Consider the following 23,037-nt stretch of genomic DNA (forward strand, 5'->3'; position numbering starts at 1 on the left):
CAGGCTCTGGGATTCATGGCATCTTGCATTCTTTTAATCCCATGTGCAAAGCTGCATATGAGGAAACTTCAATGGTACCTAAAAAACCTATGGTCTCAACACAGTCACAGTTTGGAAACAATAATACCAATAATCCCATGTTTGCAAAAGGAATTTCTATGGTGGGCCCAAGCATGTCAAGCAAACACAGGCCTCCCATTCTGCAAGCCTCAAGCAAAGCAAGTTATCACAACAGACGCCTCAGATTACGCCTGGGGGGGCGCACATGACGGACAGGTGCATCCAGGGCAAATGGTCCCAAAAGGAAAAGCACCTTCACATCAATCAAAAAGAAATGCTAGCAGTAATAAATGCAATTACAGCTTTCAAGGACTTCCTGCATCCAGGACAATTACTAATAAGAACAGACAACACCACAGTAATGTGGTACATAAACAAACAAGGAGGAACACATTCATACCCCTTGTGCAGACTAGATATGACTCTTTGGAACTTGGCTCTGGAATGGCAAATCGAACTTCAAGCACAGTACCTGCCAGGATTGGAAAACACGCTGGCAGACAATTTAAGCAGAAATATGACAGATCCACACGAATGGAAGTTACATCCTCAGGTGTTTACAGAAATAATCCAAATGTGGGGGAGGCCAGACATAGATCTTTTTGCCTCCCACAGGAATCATCAATTGGAAAAGTTTTGTTCGAGGACCTTTCATCCAAAGGCCTGGAGAGTGGACGCCCTTTCATTCAGTTGGACAGCATGGACCGTTTACGCATTTCCACCTCTGTCTCTTCTGCCCAAGGTGCTTTTGAAAGCAAGAGCAGACAGACCAAAGATGATACTGATTGCTCCAGATTGGCCAAGGCAACACTGGTACCCACTGCTGAGGAGCCTAACACATACTCCCCCCTGGTCCCTGCCTCTAATGCCTCTTCTGCTGACTCAGCACAGCTACAAAACTCTTCACAGTCAGCTGAAAACACTCAATCTCGCTGCATGGAAAATCCCTTAACACCACAACAGACCCTACTCTCCAAGGAGGTGCAGGATGTCATTTTGGAGGCCAGAAGGCCATCTACTAGAAAAGCTTACTCCGCAAAATGGAAGCGGTTTTGTTCTTGGAATGAGAAAAAAGGCCAGGACCCTAGAAAACTGAACTTGCCTCAGGTATTACAGTATCTAGCTGAGCTGCTGAACAGTGGACTTTAATTTTCTTCCATAAAAATCCATGCCTCAGCCATTTCTGCAGAATTCAACACGGATCCTCCTTTATTTTCTCACCCACTCTTACGACAGTTCCTCAGAGGGGCTAAGAATATAAGACCACCAAGGAGACAACCAATACCAGCCTGGGATCTTAATTACATACTAGAAAAGTTAACATTGCCTCCTTTTGAACAAGCTGCCTCAACAGATTTGCAATATTTGTCCTGGAAAACTGCCTTCCTTCTGGCTATTTCAGCTCGTAGAGTTTCGGAGCTACAGGCCCTCATGGCGGTGCAGCCCTTTCTCATTTTCCATCAGGACAGGGTTGCCCTTCGTACCAACCCATCATTTATGCCTAAAGTGGTATCCAGGGTAGCTTTAAATCAAGCCATACACCTTCCTACCTTTTACCCCAATCCTCAAAACAAAGAGGAAAGGCTACTACATTCTTTAGACATCCATAGGCAGCTACGTTACTATTTGGACAGAACAAAGTCCTTCAGGAAATCAGAACAACTCTTTGTGTCCTATGCTGTAGGGGCTCAAGGAAGCCAGTTTCCAAGCAGACTATTTCAAAGTGGATAGGCCACTGCATACGGTTTTGTTATTCCTATCATGGGAAATCTGTTCCTACAGGTATCAGATCTCACTCCACCAGGGCCACAGCTACCTCTACAGCCTTCCTCAGAGGAGTTCCTACCAAAGATATTTTGGAGGCAGCCACTTGGAGTTCTGTACATACCTTCACAAAACACTACCACCTGCCTTTATATTCCAGAACAAGAGCAGGCTTTGCCACTGCTGTTTTGCAGGGCATTCTGGCTCAACCCAGTTCCTCCTAGTACCTACCACCCTGTGCGTAGCTTTGGGACTCTACCCATCTGTGATTACTGCAGCTGTATGCACGATGAACATAGTACAGTTTTGTACCTACCATAAATGTAGATGTTCGAGTGCTAATACAGCTGCAGTACAGGTTTCCCTCCCTCCTTCCCCACTTGGTAAAGGCATAGGGCCTAACAACCCCTTCATACAACCTGACTGGGTTATCCTTCTTTGGTTTATTTGCTTGCACCCACTTATTTTGGGTTATATTGCATTACTTGTATATATACATATAAGCATAGTTTATGTATTGCCTTCCTTCTGGGTGCACCTGACATCTGGGGCAAGAAAGACTGAAGAACATGGCGTCGGCTGTGTCTTATATACTCTGGCCTCACTGGCGTCAGAAGAGAAAGCGACAACAACCGACGCCGGACCAGGACTTTGGAATTCGGCCGACCGAGGGACCGCCTGACGGCAGAGAACCCATCTGTGATTACTGCAGCTGTATTAGCACTCGAACATCTACATTTATGGTAGGTACAAAACTGTACTATCTCTGGCCCCTGCCTCAGTCCTGATGGGGCCTGGAAAGTTTACTTTGCTATTGTTCTAGTTTGGTTGCGGTTGTGGCCGCTGTTTTTTATTTGTTACGTCTCCTCAGTGTGCTGTAACTGAGGTCCGAAGAGGGTCTTTCACACAGTGTTGTGAGTGTGTGGGGGGGCAATATTTTGGGAAAGTTGTATATGTTTGGCTGAATCCTTCTGGTCTTAGTCATGCTAGCTGATGAAAATGGGAGTACCTGTACAAATCTAGCAATATGTTAAGTACGTAGCTTTCACTTGTTGTAAGTATATTTATATGGACATGATTGTACTAACTATGAAGAGGGGTAATTTCTGAAAAACTCTTGCTTAAACCTTCATTCATTCTACAAGATTCTGTATCTTTGTATGTTTTTGCAGTGTCTTGTGTTACTGCTGTCTGATACTGCATATTGTAAGTTTAATTTTTGGGTGACACACACTGGCTAGTATTGCTGCTTCACAGTGCTCAGTTCTCCAGTTTGGCTGTCATCTGGGGTGCCTTGTGCGCCAGTTTTGTTTGTCTGCCTGTGTCTGTGTGAATTTTTGCTGGAGGCTCCTGTTTCTTCCCTCTTTCGTAAGGCATGCAGTATGTGTTTGTGTGTATGTGCACTTGCATATGCGAGTGGGCGTGTGTGTGTGCATGCACACATCGTGTGTTAGGCTGATTTGCCTCGCAGCTGTGAGTGCATTATTTATTTACTTTGTTAGCCATATTGCTGGATTGTTCTAAGGACCCTTTTTAGCTAAGACTTGAACCATGGCAGTGGTTATAGCTTTAAACAATTACAAATGTAAAAAAACAAACTGTACAAAATTTAGATATACAGACTCCAATTACGTCTATTAAATGTACAAAAAGTACAGTTATAGGCATACACGCATGCCGAGATTGTAATAGAGAAAAATAGCTAATGGAGTAATGAAAGGTGTAGATTCAGAGTTTGTTTGCTGTCTCAGCTGGTAGGTGTGGTTTCTCAGTTCATTTTTCCAGTTTCACATGTGTTGGTGTAGATTAAGTAGGATTTGTTCTGTAGCTGTACCACACATCATTGTTCCATCCTGTGCATAGCAGGAATGTTTGCTGGTATAGGTCACAGCTTCCCTGTGACCACCAGTGGCAGTAATCAGGTATTCACAGAATGAATAAATGACATGGAACATTTATTTTTCTTTCCAGTTCTTCCTATCCTCTTCCTCTTGCTCTGTCACACCAACCGCCTGCATGTCCTCTCTCACCACGTCCATAAACCTTATCTTAGGCCTTCCTCTTTTCGTCTTACCTTGCAGCTCCATCCTTAGCATCTTTTTCCCAATATACCCATCATCCCTCCTCAGCACATGTCCAAACCAACGCAATCTTGTCTCTCTTGCTTTGTCTCCAAACTGTCCAACATGAGCTGACCCTCTAATATACTGATTCCTAATCCTATCCATCCTAATCACACCGAGTGCAAATCTTAACATCTTTAACTCTGCCACATCCAGCTCTGACTCCTGCCTTTTTGTCATGCCACTGTCTCCAACCCATATAACATATCTGGTCTCACTACCCTCTTGTAGACCTTCCCTTTCACTCTTACTGGTACCCGTCTGTCACAAATCACTCCTGACACTCTTCTCCACCCATTCCACCCTGCCTGTACTTTCTTCTTCACCTCTCTTCCACATTCACCATTACTCTGAACTGTTGATCCCAAGTACTTAAACTCGTCCACCTTTACCAACTCTACTCCCTGCATCCTCACCATTCCTCTACCCTCCCTGTCATTTACACACATATATTCTGTCTTAGCCCTGCTGACCTTCATTCCTCTGCTCTCTAGAGCATATCTCCACCTCTCCAGAGTCTCCTCAACCTGATTCCTACTCTCACTACAGATCACAATGTCATCTGCAAACATCATAGTCCACGGGGCCTCCTGTCTGATCTCATCTGTCAACCTGTCCATCACCACTGCAAATAAGAAAGGACTCGGAGCTGATCCTTGATGTAATCCCACCTCCACCTTAAACGGATCTGTCACTCCCACTGCAGTCCTCACCACTGTCACACTACCCTCGTAGATATCCTGTACCACTCTTACATACTTCTCTGCCACTCCCGACTTCCTCATACAATACCACAACTCTTCTCTAGGCACCCTGTCATTTCTCCAAGTCTACAAAGACACAATGCAGCTCCTTCTGACCTTCTCTGTATTTCTCCAATAACACTCTCAAAGCAAACATTGCATCTGTAGTGCTCTTTCCTGGCATGAAACCATACTGCTGATCACTAATCATCACCTCCCTTCTTAACCTAGCTTCTACTACTCTTTCCCATAACTTCAAGCTGTGACTGATCAATTGTATCCCTCTGTAGTTACTGCAGCTCTGCACATCACCCTTATTCTTAAAGATAGGTACCAAAACACTTTTTCTCCACTCCTCAGGCATCCTCTGACTTTCCAAAATTTCATTAAACAATTTAGTTAAAAATTCCACTGCCATTTCTCCTAAGCACCTCCATGCTTCCATTGGTATGTCATCTGGGCCAACAGCCTTTCCATTCTTCATCCTCTTCATAGCTGTCATTACTTCCTCCTTGCTAATCTGTTTCACTTCCTGATTCACTATCCCCACATCATCCAACCTTCTCTCTCTCATTCTCTTCATTCATCAGCCTCTCAAAATACTCTTTCCATCTACTTAGCACATTCTCCTCTCTTGTGAGTACCTTTCCCTCACTGTCCTTTATCACCCTTACCTGCTGCACATCTTTCCCAGCTCTGTCCCTCCGTCTAGCCAATCGGTACAGGTCCTTTTCTCCCTCTTTAGTGTCCAATCTCTCATACAACTCTCCATACGCCTTATCCTTAGCTATTGCCACCTCTCTCTTTGCCATGCGCCTCACCTCCTTATACTCATGTCTACTTTCTTCATCTCTTTGACAATCCCACTTCTTCTTCGCCAGCCTCTTCCTCTGTATACTCTCCTGTACTTCCTCATTCCACCACCAGGTCTCCTTTTCCTCCTTCCTCTGTCCAGATGTCACACCAAGCACCTTTTTAGCTGTCTCCCTTACTAGTTCTGCTGTAGTTACCCAGCTATTCGGTAACTCGCCACTGCCTCCCAGTGCCAGTCTTAACTCTTCCCTAAACTCCACTTCACAATCACCCTTTTTTAACACAGTCAGAAGAGTACTATTGTGAAAAAAACATAGCAGCATGTAGTGTGCATTTTGAGTGTGTGAACCCATAAAAATGTTACTTTCCTGATTATTTTCTACCTTGTGTTTCCAGTGTTGTGGTATCTTGCCTGGTGGTAAATCCCAGTCTGTGTAATGCCATTTAAGTAACTATAGGGCATCTGCTAGTGTACCTTTTAGGGCGTATAGTAATTGCAACATATCTGCCTGTGAGTTTGTTTGAAGTACTAAAAATATTCTGTAGCAGACTTGTAAAATCTAGAGTAGCTTTGCAGAGTGTCAGATAAAAGAAACTTCTGCTTTTTCCTTTTGCTTCTGTGGATTACTGAACATAATTTTGAAAGAAAACGTCAAAACTAAAATACATCATGTAGGAATAGTGTATGAACCTTAAGGTTTTTTTTTCCAACTTCCACCCTTTCAGATACAAGAGGAGTCCTAAGGCTGCTAGATTTTTCTTCTGATTTGTGTATGTATAGAAATACACTGTTTAATGACAAATTTTGTATTTGTCAGTCTCGTTGTTACAGTAACTGTGCAGTTTACCACATTATTCTCCACGCTGATTTCTGTCTGTTTAGTGACCAAGGTGCTGAATATTTGCATATTGGTAATAGAAGATCATCTTTCTGTTTTCTTTTCACAGAAGAAAGTGATTCAGTGTCTTACTACCATTATGGCTTCAAAGATATGGCTGCAGTTTTTTTCTACATGTTGGCAGCCATTATTGTACATGCCATTATTCAGGAGTATGTACTAGATGTAAGTACTTAATCTTTTAACCTTTATTTCCTGCCTGTAGTTTAACCTGAAAGTAAGGAAAATGCGAATGTCCAGGTTTGATGGAAACTAACTGCAGTTTGCTGTATTTCAGAACTGTGCTGTGATTTAAAATTTGTGATTCTGCTCTGAATTGTAGAGGGAAGTAATCTCACTGTGAGTGTCTTGTGTGACAAGTAGTCTATAGTACAGCATAACCTCTTTGGATGTAGCAAGGAAGCACTGCTGTTTGTTTGGCAATACTTAAATGTTGCTTTAATGCTCTGCAGTCAATAGTTAGCCAGCGATGTAGTCTTTCACACTGCATTTACACTCGGACCATGCAAGTGTTATATTCAAATCAGCACTTGCAATACTGACTGGTTCTCACAGTGCTGTAAGAGGCTTTGTGCAACTACTGACTGCAAATGGTTGAAAATTTTAGCTTCCTGTGAGTGATTCATGCAGAATGTATAAATGCATGTTAATTAAACAATTCATACACTGACGACCAGTGAAAGTAGCACTAGAAAGGTAAAATATCCAAGAAAAAGTGATTGTTGAGTGATTTCTGCAGTTGTTGAGGACAGCTGTCATTGCTTCATGTCTTGAGAGTTTATGCTCACCCTGCTGTGCTGAGATTATGAAGATGCTTTGATTTTTTTTTCTTGCTATATAAATTTAGGTTTGAGAGAACTAGCTGAGCTAGAAGAATAAAGTATATGAAGTTAAAATAACATGTACCTCTTGGTGAAGAGGCTACATCTCGTGTAGTTATGCACTTCAGCCAGAAGTTATTTTTAAGCAGTATAAAAAGTCTTGTATAATATTAAGAAGACAACATTACCAGTCAGTGCCATGGGATAGAGGGATAAAGTGCCGACTCTTTTTTTTTTTTTTTTTTTACCAGATTGGGCTTCTGAGGTAAAAGCAGGGATGAATGGGTGTGCCCATGGTGGTGGTGGTGGGGGGGGGGGCACATTTGAATGCTTCTAGTGGTTGAGCCCTGGTGTAGGCTTGGAACCTGCTAGGGGCATTGTTGTCATTATAGGGGAATAGGTGGGGGTAGATCTTGTCATTCTCGTTGCATAATTGGGACAGTACACCAGTGCATCCACTTTTGGATGTTCAGCAAGTGTGTGCAGACTGAAGGGAAGAAGTTCAGGCATAACAGAACATCCCTTGACAGTAGGATGATACTGCAGCAGAATCCTCAATCCCCTCACCAGCCCCTGACCTCTGTTGGGTAGAGCCCTGGGAGGCTAATTTGAGTTAGAAAGACCTAGTGAACAAGGAAAAGAGCTAGTGCCAACTGATAGTCTATTGTGAGAAGCCAAAAAGATGAGGAAAAAACAATATTAACAGGCAGATATGTCTAAATGCAGTCAGCATTTGTTTCAATTCAAACCATCAATATTTTACTTGAATTGTCACTGTTATACACAGTGAAGCTCATCCTCTGAAGAGAGTACTTTTACTGAAGAGGTGCGAGTCTTATGAGGGAGTTTTAATGCTGGAATTAACAGGATATTTATTTATTTACTTATTTGACGTGTTGACCGCATTAGTCCGACTGAGCTAAAGCCCTTTTTCAGCGGAGGCCCAGGGAGAAAAGCTCCACAATTACACAAAACATGTAGAGTAACTAAACTTGGATACAGCACAGCATATTATAATAATAGAGCAACATAGTAGGAAGTACAGGATTAGCAGATCCGGAGAGTAGGAAGTGCAGGATTAGCAGATCCAGAGAGTGTTTTCTGCACAAACACTTCAATGAGTAAGTACCTAGGTACATAATAAGACATGCAGTATATAATAGCTGTAATTGAAGAGTTAACTTCGTACTCATAGAATGTTAAGCTTGACTTAGATGAGCCTAGAGTCAAAACACAGTTTGTGAGAAGGGATAGAAGGACGAAAGGGAGTTAGGAGAGAGGGAGGAACTAGGGGTGGTCAGTGAAGGATGGTAGTTCCAGTGACAAATCCAAGTACTGTTTAGGTAGTTTTTAGTAGCAGTTTTGAATTTATGTGGGTGTTTGATATGTGATATCTAAAGGAAGTTTATTCCAAGATTTGGCTGAGGAGCAACTGTAAAGGTTTTGTTTTAGGCTTGTAAATTTGAAGCAGGTTTTGATCATAGCTTCGTAGGGACCTTGGTGGGGAGTAGAGGGACTCAACCGAGGCAGTGTTGGGACAGAAGGAGGGTAGTTTTAAGCTTTTGAGAGCAAGACAGTGGTGTGAATGGTAGGACTGGTCTGTAGCGAATCTAGCAAGTTTATTGTAGGTGGATTCTAGTTTTAAGAGAGTGGTTTGAAGGTTAGTGAGGATTTGTGAGCCATAGAATAGGCTGAGGAGAAGATAGACTTGGGATAGGGAGACTTTGGCTTTATTGGACAAGAATTTTTTGTTCCTGTAAAGGTGTCCAAGTCTTTTTGGTAGGTTTTCTTAATGTTGTTGAGAACCTGCAGATCAAATATGAGATGGTCATCAATGATGACCCCAGGTAGTTTGGTGTGCGATTCCACAGAGATTGGAGTGTTATTAAGGGATAAGACTGAGAAGGAAGTTTAAGACGATTCATAGCTTTAGGGATGAAATGTAAGAGTTTCATCTTTGGATTTAGAATTAGCTGGTTCTTGGTAAGCAGCCAGTTCTTGATGGATAAGAAGGATTTCTGTGTCCTTGCATTTAGGTCAGAGAGGGAAGCTGCTATGGTGATAACTGTGGAGTCATCCATGTATTGCACGAGTGATGACTGTGGGCAAGATGTAGACAATAGGTTTGTACTAAGATATTTCATTTTTTTTTAAATGCACTTTGCATGATCCAACACTGATGATCCTCGTTGATGGGTCCTTTGGTTGTGTGTGCAGTTTTTGTCGGTCACAGTTAGCTTCTTTCTGCAAAATCCCACATTTGGGGATGTCTGTTATCTATATTGTCATGCGAGGATGTGACACACTGTGTACATGTCCCTAGAAAGGTTCAGTTCTTTTTTGCCTCTTGCACATTTCAGATTTTCTTTTATATTGAATCAGATTTAGTCCTTGGTCCTTGTTGTCATCTCTGAAGTCTTGCATTTACTTGCCAAAACAGCAGTAACGCAGTAAGTATCACTGAGACCATTGGACTGCCAATGAAAACCCCACATTAGTATAGTCTGTAGTGTCTCAGAATAGCATGTTGTTGACAGTTTCCATGAATGTCGAAAGGTTCAACCATGCTGCAATACATTTTATGGTTATCTGTCAGAAATGCAAGATCTGATAGTGCATGCCCGGACCCTCCCTGTAGATTACTACATACCTCTTCTACTACTTTTTTCTTCTGTACCATCTCTTCCTCTGATCTGAGGCCCCTTGTACATATACGTCCCCCCTCCTTTACTCCTGCACTAGTTTCTTCCTCAGATCTGAGGCCCCCTGCACTTACACAATTTCTCCTTCTAGCCTCTATTCTAATAATGCCATATTATTTTCAAATGATTACCTATAACCTTAAATCCCTTACTGCATTCCTCTTGATTTATTATCGTTGTTTTTCCTTTTACACCCTTATTATTATATTTTTGTATATAGCTATGTTTAATTTCATTGAGTACATTATTTTTTTCTTGTCCATTGTATTCATGACATTGTTTTGCTCTGTATTATTGTAAACTCGTCTCTATGTCTTTTTGGGGCTTTTACCCTTGGGTCTCCACTGAAAAAGGGTAAATTCTTACCTAGCTGGACCAACCCGGTTAACAAATGCAAAATAAATAAACTGATTCAAACTGAAAAGCTGCTAATTCTGAAACTTGCTGTTACACATTTTTAGTGTTCCTTGTGCACCCTCAACTTGGTTGGCTGTACCCTTAATACTCCTTGCTACTTATTCTGAGATCGCTATAGTGCAGGATAGGGGAAATACTGTGAAATGCTACAACCTTAGACTTTGTATATATTCCCCTGGTTTGCAGTCATAGTTCTGCTGTTCTGAGGATTGCAATTACTGACCTCAAAATTTTATTAGTCTGCAATTTTGCATGTGTAGGTTCATAGGTGTGTACTAGGATAATGGCCCTGGGGCATTTACAAGTCTAGCCCATAGGATTACTCTGGCATTGTGCCACCCAACCTTAGTTCCCAGTGCCTCTGTCGAGTAGAGCCACTGGAGTTATCCCTGAGATTAATTTTTTATTTCCCATCCACTCATCAAGATTTCTCTTGAGGGCCAGTGAGGTGCTCTGTTTTACATGTATGGGAAGTCTATTCCATAGCATGGACAGTCTCTGGGTTATGAACCTGTCCCTCCAGCATGTTCAGTTGATTGTGGTAATGAGGTTGAGGTCTCTGGAGTGTGTGGTGCGCAGGGATTGGGATTTCTTTAGCTGTAGCATTTCTAACAGAGCTGGGTCCGACATTGCTTTGTAAGTCAAGCAGAGATTGCCTCTAAGTAGGCGATATGAGACGGAGAATAGTTGGAGGTTTTTTTGAGTCTGTCCATATAGGACAAATGTTTAAGGCCTAGGATCCTCTTTATGAGATACTTTTGTGGCCTCTCCAGTTGTTGCTGGTGTCTAGTAAGGTACATGCCAAATGGGGCATTCTACTTGATGAATGGCCTAATGAGAGAAGAGTAGAGGGAGAGAGACAATGACCTCTTTCTTCCTGAATGCAAAACTCTCAGTAATGGATGTGCCACATAGAAGGACTTTCTGACCACAGTGGCAATGTGGTGATCAAAAGAGAGGTTGCTATCAACCTGTGTTCCCAGATCTCTTATAACACCTTCTGTGTTCAGTGGACGACCATTGATGTGGTAATTCATGGGAACCGGGTTTTTCCCAAAGAGGATGATAACACATTTTTTGGCATTGAGCTTAAGGCCATGGTTCTGACACCAATCGGTCTCAGTGAGGCCTTTCTGTAGGATGTCAGCATCACTTGGGGAGTTAACAATACCTCCCAACTTGCAATAATCTGTTAACTTTGTCAGCCATAGTCCCTTCATGTTGGCCTGGACTTCAGAGAAGTAGATACCAAACAGGAGAGGACCCAGGACCGAACCCTGTGGGACTCCACTCGTGACTGGTTGGCAGTCTGACTCTGAGTCAACTACTTTCACACTGTGGGTTCTGTCTGTGAGCCAGTTTGCAACCCACCTAGTGATATAGGGGTTGATGCCTAGCTTAGTTAGTTTTTCTATGATTCCAGAGTGGGGAATGGTATCAAAGGCCTTGGCCAGGTCAAGGTAGGGTGTATGAACCACCTTGCCTTCATGCACAGCTCTGGTGACCTGACTCAAAGAAGTCGACCAGTTTGAGCAGGCATGATCTACCCTTCACAAAAACCAAACTGTGTGAGATCCAGAATTTGGAGATTCCCTATATCCTTGTTTATTAGGTCCATGACTCGTTCCATAGCTTTGCATATCAGACTCGTCAGGCTAATAGGGCGATAGTTCCCGGGGTCTGTAGTCGCTCATCCTTTGTGGAGAAGGATGACTGTAGCAGTGCGCCATTCGGTAGGGACAAAGCCTGAGGTGAGGCTGTGATTGAACAAGGCACACAGGTGAGGTGCCAGTTCACTCTGTAGTTCATGTAGAACACAGCCAGGGATGTCGTCAGGTCCCATAGCAGCTGTATTCTTGGCCTTGGACAGTGCAGTTTTAACCTGTGCAGCAGTAATACTGGGTGCCTGGCAATCTACTGGTATTGTGATTGGTCCTTTGGGAGGGGTAAAGTTGGCACTGAATCTGTCAGCCAGTATATTGGCAATATCTATTGGCTCGGTATAAGAAGTACCATTGTGCAGTAGCTCAGAGCAAATCTGGGTATTGCTGTAGAGATTCTTTACATAACTATAGAAGGCCTTGTGGTTGTCTTTACTATCTGCTGCAATTCTGTTTTCATAGCTAGCTTTAGAGGATTTGATGAGGGATCTCAACTTTTTGTTTAGGCTGATTAAGGGTGTTTTTCCAGTTGTGGGACTTTACCTTATTCCGCATCAGTTTCCTCCTTTTGTTGTAGAGTTTGTTTATGGCAGGGGACCACCAGATTGGCTTCCTTTTTTTTTTTTTGAGGAGAGTGCCTTGGTTCTATTGGGTATCGTGAGATCTATGCATTTGTGTACGTGTTTGTACAGAACATTGGTGTATGATTCAGTGGTCATGCAACTATTCTCTATTTGCATGGGTGCCGTGAAGTTAGCCACTTCTATTTTTAGAAGCCCATAGTTAGCTTTGGGTAAGTTTTTCATGGTGGTTACTTTTGTGGAGGGGGTGGGACGGATGTGGATTTCCAAGGTGATTAGTTTGTGGTCTCATCTAACCAGGGAGGAGTTGACATGGTGTAGAGCAACGGTCGTTCATGTTAGTAATGACCAGGTCAAGGATGTTGCTACCTCTTGTGGGGGTAAGAACGAACTGGTCCAGGGCATTGGAATTAATGAATTCCAGGAAACGTCGGACAAGTGTGTTGGTACACAAGTAGTTTTCCCAGTTAATGGAGGGGTAGTTGAAGTCACCCAGTGTGAGAGTGTTAGCTTGGACCCTAATATTCTCCAGGGTGCTTAGGAACGTGGAGTGTGAGTCTTGGGACATGGTTTGGGATCTATAGCAGGCTACAACCTGAATCACTGTCTTACCCAATGTTAGCTACACCTGAAGTATCTCCGATGCATTATGTTGGGCTACCAGTCTGGAGTTGTGCACAGCCTTTATGAATATGGAAACACCACTGTCTTTGGAGCTTCAGTTGAAGTTCTGGGGCTGAAAGGTGTGGAATGAGTTGTAGCCTGGTAGTGCAGAGGTGCTTTCTGCTGCCTTGAACTAGGTCTCTGTTACAACACAAATGTTGATGTTCTCCATTTTAAGGAGTGCTGTGAGCGAGTGCATTTTGAGATTTAGACTTCGTGTTGAGCAGCATGACCCTCAGATTACATTTGTTTGTAGCTGTTATGGTGGTAATTTTGGTCTTTGGAACACCGCCTAAAAAAAGCACTATATGGGTGGCAAGAGTCTTGGCCAGTATCCTGAAGCCCAGGGGTGACAGATGCACGCCATCTCTGTCAAAGCATCCAGGCCTGTCAGTCATGTCATCCCAGGCAGACAGATACTGGATCCCCTTAGAATGACACCAGAAACTTAGCCAATTGTTGAAGTCCATCATTGTCTTCTTGTACTGTAATATCATTCTGTGTGATGGTAGGATGCTGCTTAGGGCTAGGGTCATACTCGCCTGGGCTACATAATCCGAGACCTCCTCCATGTCACTTTTCATGTAGTGCAGGGAGGTACATCCAGGTTGTTCACACCCACATGTACAGTGACAGAGTCATATTTGCACCTGTTGTTGAGAGACCTGAGTGCGTGCGTTATGCTGCGGATCCTGGCACCTGACAGGCAGTTGACTGTTACTTTCTTCTTTTTCATCTTAGTGGGACATTAGTGTGCCTCACTATCGAGTCACCTATGACTAGTGTGTTAGGCATCCTGTTAGGGGCTTTGGTTGAGTGGCACACTGTTTAGGAGGGTTATGTGTCTCGTGATTAGTGTTGTGTTATGGTGGTCGAGTGTGTTTCTCTTTTGGAGGTCTCTGGTCTTTGGGTAGATTTTTTATTGAGAGCCTGCGCGAAGGTGGGTGTGTGGTTTGTGTTTTTATGTGAAGGCAGTGCTGGTGTGTGTTCTTGAGGGCTATGTGTTCCATGTGGTGTGGTGCATGTGTTGACCTTCTCCTCTTGAGCAGCTATGCCGGTCTTTGCTGAAGAATGATTGGCTTCTAATTTGGATATATATATATATATATATATATAAGTGCATCTCTTGCAAGTCTGAGTGTTGGGAGGAAAGAGGAGAGGGTTGTCGGTGTACATGAGGCAGTTGTTACATTGCCTCAGGATGCCTAAGTTCACCAGGTTAATAGGAGAAAGCACAGGGAACTGACCTTTAGACATGCCTGGAGCGGTGGGCATTAATAAGTGCTGGAGCTGTTTCCTTGTACAATGTTTAGTGCTGGTGGCACTTGTGTGCTACAATAATTGCTACAAGAAGTCTGGTAAATTGCTAGACTAATAAGCTAATAAAAGTGCAGGAGAGGAGAGAACTAGCAGATCTAAGGGAAAAATTGAAGAGCAGACTTTGGCACTGCTCAGAAGCGTACAGACAGTCCTGGATAGAGCAAGTCTGTATCTGGACTAGACTAGTTACAGGAAAGGCAGGAAGCAAGCTCAAACGCGGGCTTTTAAACAAGAAAGTTGAAAGCAATGGAAAAACTGCCCTAACGGCCAATAAACTACAATTTCTGGGCCAGAAACCACTCCTTTTGTGGTAGATAGGCTACCTAGTGCTTACCACTCCCACGGACAAGCTAGAAGGCTTCTCTCCAACACAGAAAGGCTTGGGGGGCTCAGAAGCTTACAGACAGTACTGGATGCAGCAAATCTGTATCGGGGCTAGACTAGTTTACAGGAAAGGCAGAAAACGAGCTTATAACTTTTTTATTTTACAAAAATGCAGCGTAAACAGCACTAAAAACAATTCAAGTGCAGTGCAAGCTAGCACACTTGAGTGTGTAGCAATATAAGGGCAAATGCAGTTAAAATAAATGCAATCTATTCAAACTGTATTCTGAACTGAATTCAATTATTGTTTTATTCGACTCTGTGCAGTTAAAAAGTGCCAGTAAATATACTTGCCAGCTGAAAAGCACACTCAGCCAGAACACAAGGAGATTCTAGCAAAGTATTTTTTTTAAGTAAAGTGGAAAGGGAGAAAGCAGGAACAGAAGATAATTCAAGGTTAAGAACCTAAGCGGGTTGGCCTTCTCAAATGTTCTCTCTGTATTAGGTAGAATGAGCTAAGATGTGTTCTGCCTGATGAATGCACTTGTTCAAAATTTAGGTTCTGTTTTTAATAAATGTATATATTTTTAAATGATTTTGATTTGCTGTAGTCTGTTTTTAATTTATCCTGGCTAATTGTCTATAATGATATAACTTGATAGAATTGTCCAGATGTGTAGTATATCTTGCAATCTAGTTTACGTTCTATCGACTATTTTTGTTTAATATTCCTTGTTACTTGTATTGTTTTTGGACGTTAATGTATTTTTATTTTACTGTATGTGGAGCTTTTCTCCCTGGGCCTCTGCTGAAAATGGGTTCTGTAGACCTAGTTGGACCACCCCGATAAATGTCAAATAAAATGATGAAGGGAGACCTTGTTAGCCATAAACTAGAGCATCAGCAAGTTGAAATTTCTCTCTCTTGAGAGAAGTCCTGTGTTTTTAGGAACCGCACACGCACACAGGACTCTGAATGTGGTGAGTTTGCTCTCAGCTGGTGAAGGCTTAATTCCAAACTCTTTATCAGTGTCTGATGAATATTCTAGCGCTAGGGGAGAAGCACTGTTTGATGTCCTTCATGGATGCATCTGCAGTCATAACAAGTGGGTTGTCTGTGTCCAGGCAGCCCCCTGCAGTCGGGATTCAAAAAGTGGTCCGACTGACTGGCTGATGCTCACACGGCGTCATCTCTGTTGGTCTTGGGTATAAAAGCATCAGCTCAGCGATGTCAGAAAAAAGTTAACTACGTATGCCGTCGGATCCGCCGACTACCCAGTCTTCAAAAAAAAAAAAAAAAGACCGACCGACACTTTCAGCCTCGCGGTTCCGGTTTAAAACCACGGTAAAAAAAACCCGCGAGTGTCGGGCGAGTTCAACCAAAAGAATCTAGATCTAAGCTGAACCTATTCTTACTACTGAGGCCCCTGCTACAACTCTCTTGAATCGACCTCAGAATTTTTACCAGACACCATCCCTCTCTACCTAGCGCACAGTGGGGTGCTACTAAGCCCAGCAGCCATGTCCATTAAATTTCTTTTAAGAGGATCTCTCAAATCTCTCACAGGCCTCTCTCAGCCCCCAGAGAAGAGAGACCTAGGCCAGAGCCCCTGAGCCAGTGTCTTGATGATTTCTGCTGATGAATCAGACATAACTGAATTAGGTCTCACTCTCTCCCAGGGCCCAGGGCCTCTCAGAGCAGGCCAGAGCCCTAGCCCTGAGTGTCTTCCTGATGATTCTCTGCTGATGAACTAGACATAACTGGCCAGCCAGGCAATCCATTTGCTGCTTCCCCACCAGAAGATGCTTTTATGATGTTTTGCTCCGCTCCAGATTTTACCCCCAGCCCCTGCCAAACCAGACAGATTTTACAGGTGCCAATGAGGGTCCCAAAAGCCACAGCAAACCCCCTTAAAAAAAAACCCCTTTGGAAGAGGAAGCAAGGTCATTAGACAGATGGGTAAAAAGTCTACCACTTCTACTCTCTCAGCTAGAGCTTTAAACTGTCAGTTTCACATGATAACAAAGCTTTTACCGATCATGTTAAAAGCCAAGTTGCTAGATGCCTATGGACAAGACAAGTTTGTTTGGTACACCTGCCCAGCAGGTTAGAGAAAAATGGAAGAAAAGGCAAAATCTGTTAAGGTTTAGCAGAGGAAACTGCCAAAAAAATGGGTCCTTTCCTGACACCACAAAATTTGTGACTTAATCCTAACTCCGCCTACCAGGGGAAAACAGCTACTCCTCTAGGCGGAAAGTTAACCTGGTAATTCTATCTCAAGGAGGCATATACCTGCAGCCCCCCCATTGACCAATCTGCAGAAGATACCTCAGATTTCTTGCAGGATCCACTATCAATTCTCCAGCATTGCCCTTTGCTGTATCTACTGCTTTCAGAGTATTCACAGGGGAGGCATGGCATACCCCATTCACCATGCAGAAGAGACCTCAGAGAGATTTTGCAGGATCAGAGCAGAGCACTATCATCAGCATTGCCCTTTTGCTTTTATCTACTGCGCCCAGAGTATTCACAAATGCCAAGACTACATATACACTACAAACAGTTGGTACCTAAAGAATTAATTGTACCAAACCAACACAGACACAGAAACAATCCAATAATCTCCATGCTTAAAACAGGAGTTCCTTGGTGGGTGGTGGCATGCAGGCCCACCAGTCAAACCCCCCTTTCTTGCAATGTCAACCAAGCCAGTGAAAGGGGACAGACAACACCCACAGTCATGGTGTATCAACAAACACAGGGCACTCATTCATACCCCTATGCAGAATGACCTTGGTCTTCCTTTTTACACAAAGGTACTACAAAAATCAAGGAAAGACGTCCCAAGATAATCCTGATAGCCCCAAACTGTAACATCACGCAGCTACAGCAGCAGCTAACTTTCTCAAAGAAGTTAAAACTATATTCTTGAAAACACAGCAGACCTTCAACAAGAAGGAACTATGCTGGAAAATGGAAATCAGAGGATCAAGAAAATCAAAACCTCCAAGGACCACCATTACCAGCAGCTTGGATTTAAACTTGTGCTAGAAAAGTTGACACTATCACCCTATAATCTTCCACCAGAGAGTAGAGTGTCTATGAGACTAATTCTACATTTTTGGCAAGGGGTATCAGAGGTATCTTTGAACCAGGCACCCACCTACCTACCTTAAATGGGAAATTTGCAAATGATATATACTGTTACTTCCATGGAAAACCAATTCCACAGAACATAAGACCTCATTCTACAAGACTTGGACCTCCGTGCATACATTTGCCAAGCATTATAATTTGCCTCTATATTCAGATCAAGATCTGGGGAAAATAAGGTCTAAGAATCGCTGCAAATTGCTTACCGAAGACCAACAGAAGACCAAAGAGAACCCGCAGACGTGACGTCGGGTGGTCGGGACCGGACTTTGGCGGACGGACTGATCGGCCCCGTGCAAGGCCGGGACCTACCTTACGGCGACAGGACAACCTGCTTGTGCCTACAGTTCGGACATCTACATTTATGGTAGGTACAAAACTGTACTTTACCACCCATTGGAATATATTTTGAGTATCTGGTTAGAAGACAACTTGTTTCTATGTAACGAACAGGATTGGTTCTTCAGACATTGACTAACTCATCAGGTAAAACTTTGTCATTATGCTGCGAACTGTCTCCCTTTTCTGTCATGTACCAGTGCGTCCCTCTTCAAATCTTTACTGTGCTTCATATATTTGGTAAGGGGGAAAAAAGTCTACCTTTAGCTTACTTTGGTGACTTCTTTACATTTCAAGAGTCGTGAGTGGAAAATTTTCTACCTTTTTCTAAACACTTTTCTCTCTCAACTTTGCTTTAAGTTTCTTATTTTTGACAAATTTTTCAATCAGAAATTCCTTATTCCTGCTAGGAGAGACTTTGAGCCTACTCCCTCTTGCCTGATATGTCAAACAACTTTTCATAAGTTGCCATCAATATGGCGATTTTGCCCTCTGATAAGCTCTGTTTGGATGAGTCCCGTAATTCATATGGATATAAATTTTGTCAAGAATTTAGTTAAGCAATTAAAAGGAGACAAAAGATAAAAATACATACTTCTGTGTCAAAACTTCTGAATCAGAGGAATCTTCTGATGTTCATCGTGTTTCACTGTTGCAGTCATTACACTTGGGTTATCCTGCTGGCAAGCGAACCGCAGTCAGCCCGAGTTCCAAAGTCTTGGTCCGGCTTCGGTTGCTGTTGCCTCTTCCCTGACGTCAGTGCACCAGGGGTATAAAAGTTGCAACAGACTCCATTTTCTCCAGTCTTTCTTGCCGCGCGGTGCCCGAAGCAAAAGCAGTTCGCAAGTGCCGGTCGGCCGACTCCTGAGATTTTCAAAATTGAATTTCAGAACCAAAGTCTTCAATAAAGCTAAGTACCCCGTTGGGGAAACTTTTTCTTGCTCCAGACCGATGTCAGTAAAAGTTAATAATTGTATTTCTTGTGGGAAGAAAATACCTCATAAGGACTTTCACTCTTACTGTATTCCTTGCCTAGGCCCTGACCACGACGCTACTAGTTGTCTGTTTTGTGCTAGATTCAATAAACACACTATTAAACGTCTGTTTGATGTTGCTGTACATTATTTTGGACAAAGATTTAATTATATAATGCCATCGGAACAACCAACGACCGGAATGTGTAAAAAAAAAACGCAAAGACAAAGAAAAAGACAGGCATCCGAGGTCCAAAACCGACAAAGTCTCTTCTAGGCCAGTCGCCAGTTCACCTTTTCTCAGTGAGGCACTTTCGTAGCCCCTGACACCCGTTACCTCAGAGCCACAGGCCGTAACCGACAGCCACATGGAGACACCGAGGCCTGTGGAAGCTCAAGGTATTGGGCCTACGGAAACTATACCCTCAGATGGGTCCAGAGCCGCTGAGCAGGCACCGGCTTCTGAGGGTGTTTTCAGAACTTACAGCTTACAATTAAGGCTACTACAGCAGCAAAGGCAAAGTCAAAAACACCATTAAAGACAAGGAAACAAGTGCAGCATTCTCCAGAACAGTCATCCATGCCAAAGAAACAGATGCTTAAAATGGCCGAAGACCTTATTACTTTAATTAGGGGCTCCCATCCCCCTCCTGACAAAAGGCCTAGGCAAGACACTGATTATGATTCCTCTGATCAGGTTTCCATTTCCTCTGATTCTTGTGATCAGGGCTATTCTCTCCCTCCCTATGAGGACTCTGATGCTGAAGAGTCCATTCCTTCAGCCTCACCGCCTCAGGATTATTCTTTTGGGGAAACCCTGCACACCATGAGGGAGCATTTCCATTGGGAGAGCCAGGATTACTCGGAATCCAAGAAAAGGCTCAGAGATTTTCTTTTATTGCCTCAGCACAGGCCCCTGGCTATCCCCCTGTGCTTGATATTGTAGATGATGTTTTTTCTGAATCCAGTCTGTCTCCTGATTCTTTACCCCCTGCACCATTAAAGCCAGGCAGGTAGTACAGGGTCCCTAACTCTCATAAATTTCTTTACAAAAACCCCGCTGCAGACCCAGAAACAATTTCTCAGTGTCCTAAAGTCCCCTCAGATAGTGATTCCAGAGCTCTGGACAGATGGGAGAAAAAAGTTTACACTTCTGCTACTTTAGCTGCAAGAGCTTTAAACTGTCAGTTTCACATGCTTAAATATCAAGTACCTCATGTCATTGTTAAAGCAGAAAATGGTTACAAACATAGAAAGTCCTGACAGTAAAGAAATGCAGGATTTATTGCATGCAGTTGAACAAGTGGGAAAGCATACTCTGCACTGTGGTTTTGATTCATTTAGAGGCTTCTTGTATAGCCACAGTTACAGGCTCTGTTATTCGAAGACATGCTTGGTTGAAAGAACAAAGTTTACCTAACCATGTTAAATAAAATTATTGGATGCTCCATTACAGCATGATACTTTGTTTGGTGTTAAGGCAGAAGAGGTGTTAAAGAAAATGGAGGATAAAGAAAAGTCAATGCAAATGGTGAAAGATTTCTTACAGGTTAAACCACCTAGATTTAGCAGAAACTGGCCTTCAAAAAATTGGTCATTTCCAGTGTCAGACAGGCCATAAAGAGGTAGATACAGATGCCCAAGAGGCAGATCTCAGCCCCAAGGCTCCTACAGACCTAAACAATGGGGTGCTTCAGCCCCCAAAGGAGGAGAAGACAAATCACAACCTTATAGGAAACAGTCACAATGACTTCCCTCTGCAAATGCCAAGCTTTTACCAGTTGACAGCACCCATAGGGGGAAAGCTAGCACTTTTCTCAAGAAATTGGTACATGATCACCCAAGACCAATGGGTGCTGAATATTGTTTCTCAGGGGTACAGGTTCCACTTCCACATGCTTCCAAAACCAAAAGGTATGCCAAACCTGCCACAAAACCAATGGGCAGAGGCACAAAAACAGATTGTGGCTCTTATGGATATGGGAGCTATTCAAAAAGTTCCACAAGAAGAACAGGGACAAGGATTTTACTCAAGACTTTTCTTAGTACCCAGAAAAGACAAAGCCTGGAGACCAATACTGGACCTGTCAATCCTAAATACTTTCCTGGATGTTCCAAAATTCAAAATGTTAACACTACAACAACTTCTGCCCATGCTGGGTAAGGAGGCTTGGCTAGTTACTTTGGATCTCAAGGAGGCATACCTGCACGTCCCAATCAGACAATCGTGCAGTAGATACCTTAGATTTATAGCAGGCTCAATGCATTACCAATTCTCTGCACTGCCCTTTGGCTTATCTACCGTGCCCAGGGTCTTCACAAAATGCCTGGCACCAGTGATTGCATTTTGCTGATAAAAAGGAATTCAAATATATCCCTACTTGGACGACTGCCTTATTCAAGCAGGGAGCAAGGACATTCTTCTAAAGCACCTGGCATTTGTAAAAGATTGCTAATTTGCCTAGGGTACACAGTAAACGAAAAGAAATCAAGAACTAGTGCCCTCTCAAGAGATAATATTCCTGGGTGCAAGCTTAAATACAACTGCCCAGATGGCTTATCTCACGCCAGGCAAACAAAGGCAACTGACTCATTACTTTCAAATGATGGCAACAAAGACCCAGCTCCCTGCAAAAAAACTTCTGCAGGCCCTCGGTTTCATGGCATCCTGCATTCTACTAATTCCATATGCAAAACTGCATATGAGGAAACTAGTGTTTGGACTCAACATTGTCACAGCTTAGAGACAGTCATAACCTTGATTCCCTGCCTACAACAGGAGTTTTGATGGTGGTCTCAGGCCTGTCACCACAACAAGGATTATGCCTGGGAAGCACATATGGCAGGAAAATGTATTCAGGGCACGTGGCCCAAGGAACAAATGCATCTTCACGTCAATCAAAAAGAGATGCTAGCTGTACAGAATGCCCTGACAGGACTTTGTGGAACACAGCACTGACCTACCAGGTACAAAGAACAAAAACAAGTGTTCAACATGATAACAACTCAAGCATGGAAGGTGGATGCTCTATCATTCAGCTGGAAGCCTCTTCTCACCAAGGTGCTTCTAAAAGTCCAGACTGGCCACACCAGCACTGGTACCCAATCCTAAAGAGTTTGTCCCAAGGCCCACCTTGGCCTCGCACACTTTCACCAAGCACTACCACATACCTCTCTACTCCAAATCCAGCGCAGGCTTTGCCACTGCAGTTCTGCAGGGCTTGTTAGCCTCGCCAAATCCAATTTAGACCCAGCCACCCAACCTCAGCTTTGGGATTCTACCCAAGTGTAATGACTGCAACAATGAAACACGACGAACATAGTACAGTTGTGTGCCTACCATAAATGTAGATGTTCGACTGTATTCACTGTTGCAGTCCAGGTTACCCACCCACCATCCCCCTTTCTTTGCTGGGTCTTTTCTGTACTTCTCAACTCTATACAACCTATGTGGTGTATTTGCTTGTAGATGAAGGAAATGTTTATAGTAGCATATGCATGGTTGTTTGGCGTATTTTTATCTTTTCAGCCTTCCTATATGGGGGCACCTGACATCTGGGGCAAGAAAAACTGAAGAAAATGGCGTCTGTTGCAACTTTTATACCCCTGGTGCACTGATGTCAGGGAAGAGGCAACAGCAACTGACGCTGGACCAAGACTTTGGAACTCGGGCCGACTGC

The 23,037-nt window shown here is 43.2% G+C and overlaps 1 protein-coding gene across 1 annotated transcript in view; it reads left to right on the top strand.

The window, feature by feature from the left end:
* Positions 1-23,037, top strand: part of TRAM1 (translocation associated membrane protein 1) — a 641,016-nt gene that overhangs the window by 173,667 nt on the left and 444,312 nt on the right. Inside the window, exon 3 of the mRNA XM_044067154.1 lies at positions 6,452-6,567. Within this exon, the coding sequence (XP_043923089.1) occupies positions 6,452-6,567 (116 nt within the window). The remainder of the gene's footprint in view (positions 1-6,451; positions 6,568-23,037) is intronic.

Source organism: Protopterus annectens, chromosome 3.part1 (genome assembly GCF_019279795.1).
Source record: "Protopterus annectens isolate FY-2018-M chromosome 3.part1, PAN1.0, whole genome shotgun sequence".
NCBI lineage: Eukaryota > Metazoa > Chordata > Ceratodontiformes > Protopteridae > Protopterus > Protopterus annectens.